Below are 7,259 nucleotides of genomic sequence, written 5' to 3' on the forward strand. Positions count from 1 at the left end.
GGTTTTATTATCACATTAAATGTAACTTTTCCCCTCTAGGTGACTACTGCAACCTACCCCTCTACATGAAGTCAGATCCCTTCTTCCGAAAGCAGTCGGAGCATCATGACCCATGTCCAGTGGTTCCACCACGTGAAGCCTCTATTCGTGGCCTGGCGCAGCGGGCATACCACACCCAGGGCCGTCATGTGACTATGGACTCTGCAAAGCAGCAGGCCCTAACCATGGGCCACTCCGGCCTGTCCAACCTCACTTCCTCTGGAGGAGCAACAGGAGGCTGTGGTGGAGGTAGTGGAGGGGCGTCTGCTAGCTCCAGCAGCTCCACACTTCCCCAGAGGACTCTCACCATGCCAGGCTCCTCTGCCTCAGTGGCCCAGAGTGCAGCGGCAGCTGCTGCTGCTACTGCTGCAACTGCTGCATTATTATGCTCCGGTGCTACAGGAGGGACTCCTGGAGGTGCATCCTCCTCCAAGATGGGAGGATCCAGAGACTCTCTCCTGGAGAGCAGCTCCTCGGGCTTAGGCAGACTACAGAAGCAGAGGGATGGAGGGGCAGGGGCCTACTCCAAGTCGTACACACTAGTGTAGCCTGCCATCACCTCGGCCTGTCACTGTAACTCTTAATAGAATGCTGGTCAAGCCAGCGCTTGCCTGGAGCCTCTATGGAAAAGTGGGATGAGAAACATACACATGCACAGCTGACCCGTCAGTGCCTGCACTGTGCCAGGCTGCAGGAGGCTGGTTGGGTTCCCATTGACACTACTGTATGAAGGGGTCAGAGTTGGGTCTCCACAGCACAGGGGTTTGCCTTTCTTTCTGCCTGATTGCTTTCTATTATTATTGTTTCACCTTTCTCTATCCCTAATTTCATCACCCTGGAAGTCACTTGCCAAAACATAAAAGATTTATCTGTTCACTTCATATTTTAATTTTCTGGTAAGGACAAAGTACTTATGCACAAAATGCTTTCCACGTGCACTGTCTGGTTTTCTAGATCAAGACAGTCGTAGAATGAACCAGGTTGCTTGAGGTTTTGAGGTTTTTAAGTTTTAAAATATGTTACTTCTCTGGTTTCTGATGGAAGAAGAGCTCATATCACAGCATTGTGCCATGGCGAGATGCTTTTAATGTATGCATAAACCACCTTGGTGTTACACTGGCTCTGAGAGGTTACTCCATCATGGATTGATACATTAGAGGCAGTGAAAGAACTGACATCTCAATACCAGTTGTGAGATGTGGAGAATGCTCTTAAACATGCAATGGATGACGCAGCACAGTGGTCTTAAGTGATGCTTTTATAAACAACGACTCAAAGCAGAGGAGATAAAAAAAAAGTCAAGTGAAAGATGAATCCAAACCTTTTTTTTCTTCATCAGTTTTCTGTTTATTTTCTGATAATGGAAATATAATCTCATGTGCACTAAGAAAAAGTTAGAATGGATCAGAAACCTTCACAAGCCTGCGTGTGTGTGCGTGTGGGTGTATATGTGTAAATATATATATGTATACATGTGGCAGGCACACACCAACAGTGGACCTTTTTAAAATCAATCTGTATGCTGACCTCTCGGGCAGATGTCTGTGTAAACTGAACCCCTCCACTGTTCATTTTGTACCTGTGAAAGAGGATTCGGGGACAGTAACGATGATGATGCTGACGATGTAACACTATGATCCTCATTTGGTCCAGCATTTTGAACTTTGTTTGGTTAAGTGTGATTGACAGCATTGCTTAGGAAATGATACTGAAAAGGAAGTGAGTTCAAAAGAGAACAATTACAGATGAAAGAGTTTCCTTTCTCTGTTCTCTTCCTCAGAACAAAGGAAGAGACCCTTTTAGGATTCATCATGGCGCCACAATGTCATTATTCTTTGTTTAACACATTTGACCTGTATCCACTTTTTCCCTTTCTTATTCCCCACCTTCACTTCTACCCGCCCAGTCCCCCCATCATATCCATACAGTGTCACTGTGACCTACTGCTAGCATACTGGCTAGTTAAAAAGAGAGACAGACTGAGAGAAAGAGGTCTAATATGCACAGACAGGCAGAAATGCTACTTGACGTTCAATGACAACTTGAACGGAGAGACAAGTTGCAAACATAAGGAACATTACTGAGATGTATACAAGAAAAATAATATTTGTATGAACTGATCGTGAATTGATGAAAGGACAATGACGTTGAGATTATAGACAGAGAGATCAAGTGTTGATAGAATTTGCAGAAATGGGGAGAGGGGGGTTACATAGAGAGAAATAAGTGGTCTTCAAAACTAAAATGTGTTTTCAAGTTCCCTCCACCTCACTGAAATGTATTTTAGTTTTATGCATGGTACAGTATCTGCTAACTTTAGGTTTATTTATTTTTCCCATTTCTTCTCAAGCTTAACCCCATAACAAAGATCGTTCCAAAAAGAGTTGCTCCAAATGTTTTGCAATGGCAAAACGTAACATCAGGGCTCTCGCAATAGAAAAAAAGATATGATATATGTTTGTTTTCAAAAGTATGTACATATATATTTCTATTCAAATATATAGCAAATATATGAATATTGAAAAAAGCAGAGAAATATAAAAGCCGTTCTAATTGAAAATATATATAAAAGATCACAAGACAATCGCTCAGAGTGAAAAACTGCAAGAAGGAAGGAAGAAAAAGAAGAGGGAGGCTTAAACGGGTAGCACGACCATGGACGGGAGATCTTGGAGAGAAAGGAAGTGGTGTGAAAGAAAATTAAATGGTGAAACTGAGGTTTGAGGAATGATACAATGACCCCTTGTGATTTTGTAAGTGTTCCAGCTGCAACACCTGTGCAGCAGGTAGCAGCTGAGAGGACAAGCACAGTAAAGTCAAATAATAGTGTGAGATTGTGTCGCTGGTTAACTGTGGTCTATGGCTCAGTGCAGAAAGTGTGGTGTTGAAAAAGAAAACAGTAAAACAAGGACAGCCTATACAGTAAGCGAGCCTGTTGTAATATGTTGTATTGTACCTTCCAAAGGTGTGTTCACAAACTCAATGCCATTCCCTGACTATAATTAATGAAGACAAACAGACCGAGAAGTATTTCAGTTTCTTTTCTGTGTCATAGCGAGTCCCCCCCCCAAACTCCAGGACTGCAGACCAATAAACATACCACGAACGCTTATAACTGCATATATATGTATTAATGCGCCCTTTCATTTTAAAACTAGACTGGAGAGAAATTAATTTAGCTTTCCATTGTTAGTGGTTATGAAGACTTTCCTTTTGGCCTTTTATGTTTAAAGTTGTACAAATACTTGTTTTCAGTAAAACAAGAGTTTGGGGATGGGGCAGGCCTGTTTTTGGAGGCTTCCTTACTCCAGTTGTATGGATATAGGATGGAATGATGGAACACACTCCTGCTAACCTGCTTTCCCCAATTCTTCAGTGAAGTTGCCTCTAAATCACGGATACACTGTCAGTTTGTTTTAAGTATATGTTATGCATAACTTTAAGGAAAATTCCACCCTCTGATACTTTTACACTGTTACTGAGAATATGCGCAATAAGTAAAGTAAATTATTTAGGAAATATGCTTATACGTTTGACATTTGATAAAGAAATAATACATTCTGTACAAAAACTAAAGTGTAAAAATGACCACGAGTTGGGGTAGGTCATGTGCAAATTTGCAAACCATACTGCCATATGAAATGGGTAACCTTGCTGTACAGTAAGTTTTTTTACTTATTGAACACTTGCACATTTCTCGGCAGCAGAATGTCTTAATTCGGCCAAATATCTGCAATGTTTAAATGACAAACGAGTGATGTTGGGTGGATTTTCCTTAAATTACAACAGCTTTTCAAACTGACTCTGACTCTGTGTTCATGAGGCCAACTTCACATGTGCTACTTCCCCAACCTTTCCCACATCTGCTCAACCAATCAGAGTTTCCCCTCTCACTGTACCCCTTGCCCATACAACATTATTTCTACTCCATAATAGAAGACTTGTGTACATAGGAAAGTGTTTTGTATAAATGAGTACTATTTTCGACATCTTCACTAGAAACCAGGGCACAATGTAAACTTTGAACTGAAGTTATTGTAATGAAACAGAAGAGGACTTGAAAAACTATAGAATTATACAGACACTGCTTTATCTTGATTTATGGACCAGTTGAAACATGTCAGAGTGGACCATGCATAGTTAACAATATTTATTTCTTCTTTTACAGGACATTTGGTTGCATTGTCTCCTTTTTGAAACTTTTAAATGTTTATCTTTTTTGTTTTTGTTTCTGATTTTTTACTTTGTCACAGGTTGCTTGATTTAGCGTTTGCCTTTTTTTTTATTCCACTTTTTGGGGGGAGGACAGCAGCATTGCATGCTCTGAAATTTTGCTGGTTATAAAAGAGAAAGGGAAATGGTGAATTGAACAATTTAAAATGGAGGGTTAATGAAAACATTTTAAAAATGCAGAGGTTGTTCCTTAAACTTTTATGGGGAAACATTGCTTCAATTTGCAATTGCTTGTGTTTAACTCTACATTTTCTTTTCTATGAAAACAAACAAAAACAGAAAAAGAGTACTCAACACCTTGTGCAATAAAGCTATCTTTTTATGAACTGTGATGATATTATCCATTCTTTCACAACCATGTTGCATTTGAGATAAAGTGCTTTCTGTATTATCCAGTGTTTACTGTAATTGGAACATTGTGAGGACTAGACTGCCTGTTTTTTTTTTTTTTTTAAGCATTTCGCTCATTTTGTCACCGACCAGTTACCTACAGACCTCACTGTGGCATATTTCTTTAGTCGGAAGTAATAGTAGTTCAACTGGAAAAGGTTTACAGCAATGTCTCTGAAGTAATGGGGACAAAGGTTCTGGAGACATACTTTTATTTTACAAAGTAAAGTTCCTTGTGCATGCAGAAATACAGGATTATCTCGCAATCTGAGGAAATTAAACAAAAACCTATATGCGTGTGATACCACCAGAGGTGAGTGAGAAAATGTGTAGTTTTATTTTTTTTTAAATTGAACATTTAAATAATTAAATCCTGCATATATAATAAAATAATATAATCCCGCCCGAATTTAGCCCTCTAGAGTACCTGTTTGATAAAAATCCAACACAATTCAATAATTTCAGTAGCTACTTGTGGGGGTAAAACATTATTTATTGTGTGTAACAAATCTGTAAACTGTCTTACCTAAAGTCAACTTTAGTGACCTAAAGTGTTCAAAATTAAACAAAAAAATACACAAGACATTACAAAATAAATCATATGAATACATATAAAACATAAAATAATCCAATACATTTTTAAAACTTGTGTTTTTGTCAGTCAAAACGAACATGGCTGAGCCAGTTAGGTGATCGGCTGTAGCTTTGTTCTGTATGAGTGGACAGCCAATTGTTAATATCTAATATTTCGATTATTTATTTATTCATGTGGTTATTTAATTTCTTATCTATTCTTTTAATTCTACATGGGGGCTTTTGAGACTACTATTACATCATGTTTGAACCACCTGGAAATGTAGTTCATCCATAATATGATTCAGAACCTGATTGAAACACTAGAGGGCCTCGTGTTGCAATAATACACAGCAGAGTCTTACACAGGACAGGTTGGTAATATTCTAACATGTTTGATTTAGAAAAACTCACAATGTTGACAAATTATTAGATTTTTTTTCTTCATATTTAAATACTCAAAACACTCACAGTCACTCACACACACATACAGTCACTCTCTCATCACAGCACATCAAAACTAACATTCATTCAGATGTACAGTGTATTATAATATATATAATATATTATTCACATAGAATTTTAAATATTATTACAAGCTCTTTGAGATGTAAGCTATTACTGATATAATATTGTTTATAATTTTTCACTAATCAAGGAGCTCAACTAAGTGTTAATCGTACAGTTTTAATCTATGAACATTTGCATATGCGTGCACATATGCATCATCACAGAGTTCATTCATCGTTTGGTGAATCCACATAGGTCCCACCTGCTTCCTGTTCTCTCCCTGGCTTGCTGCAACGGTACCACCGTCCCTCTTCGTCGAGTCTACTTGCCGTTCTTGTGTTTCTTCTGTTGGAACTTCCTGAAATGGGTCTGGATGGTGGCTGCGGCCTTCTCAACTTCAACAGGGCTGAGCGGAGGAACAGCGGGCATGGTGCACGTCCCATTGCTGGTATTGGAGTCTGAGCACGACAGGACACAGGGAATAGCCAGAGAGGCTGAGGCAATTGCCATGGAGGCATAGTCTGCAGCAGTGATTAGGTTGAAATACATTTGTTATATATAAAGGCCCTGTCACACATATCCATATGGCAGAAACATATGCTGGCGCTTACGAAATATCTGCAATACGTTGATATAAGTTAAGGGTAAATTGTGATCGTTCGGAGGACGCAGACGATACGCCGAACACACCAGACATACGGACCTGTCACACAGTTTCGTATGGCAGAAACATATGCCGGCGTAAGTGATACTCTATCAATAGGTTAGACATGCGTATCTGTATACGTTCACTTTTCTGATCCGATCCGATGAAAAGTTGGACGTATTTGGACTCTGACAAATTGTGAGCTATTTTTCGTATATGTTTCCGCCATACGGATATGTGTGACAGGGCCTTAAGCCTTGATTCAAGTGCGCTACTTTTCTCATTAAAGTCAGTCGGATTGGACACTTGATTTAAATCAAGTAACTTGCAGATGAATTAATATGGTAGAAAAATCACTTGCATTTAAAATGAATGAACAGTGTTACTTACTCTTTCTATACACGCCTATGCTGTTCCTCCTGAAGCCATCAAACTGTGAATGAAACAGAATATCTGCGTGTTAGAAGAGACACTCAGTGACACACAGGGCGGGAACAAAAGCACAAGATGCATGAGATACCGAAAAGGTATGACAATTATCAACATTACAATCTTATCTGGAACGTGGATGAAACATTGTGCACATACCACTGACAAAATCAGAAACTTGCAGACAGATAGTCACAGAACTCAACTATGTCCAGTTGAGTTGCAGTGCTTAAGGAATGAATGTGCCACTTACATGTGTGACTGCACCTTTTTGTGTGTCCTTTCCATCTACAGTTAGAGTAATGACCTCAAACCCAAATCCCCATTGATTGGGATTATAGCTCAAGCAGAACAGTGGCAGGGAGGCCAGAGGCTGAGGCCTGGACAAGCTTATCATGCTTAGCCTTCAGTTTGGCTGTGTGCCTGGGTTCAGTCCCAC

General features: G+C 39.5%; 1 protein-coding gene across 1 annotated transcript in view; it reads left to right on the plus strand.

The window, feature by feature from the left end:
- The window catches only part of dscaml1 (Down syndrome cell adhesion molecule like 1), a 95,861-nt gene extending 91,257 nt beyond the window's left edge, over window positions 1-4,604 (plus strand). Inside the window, 1 exon segment of the mRNA XM_029446284.1 lies at window positions 40-4,604. Coding sequence (XP_029302144.1) covers window positions 40-587 — 548 coding nt within the window. The 3' untranslated portion in view covers window positions 588-4,604.
- Window positions 4,605-7,259: the final 2,655 nt, after the last annotated feature.

The sequence above is a fragment of the Cottoperca gobio genome, chromosome 13 (genome assembly GCF_900634415.1).
Source record: "Cottoperca gobio chromosome 13, fCotGob3.1, whole genome shotgun sequence".
Lineage (NCBI taxonomy): Eukaryota > Metazoa > Chordata > Actinopteri > Perciformes > Bovichtidae > Cottoperca > Cottoperca gobio.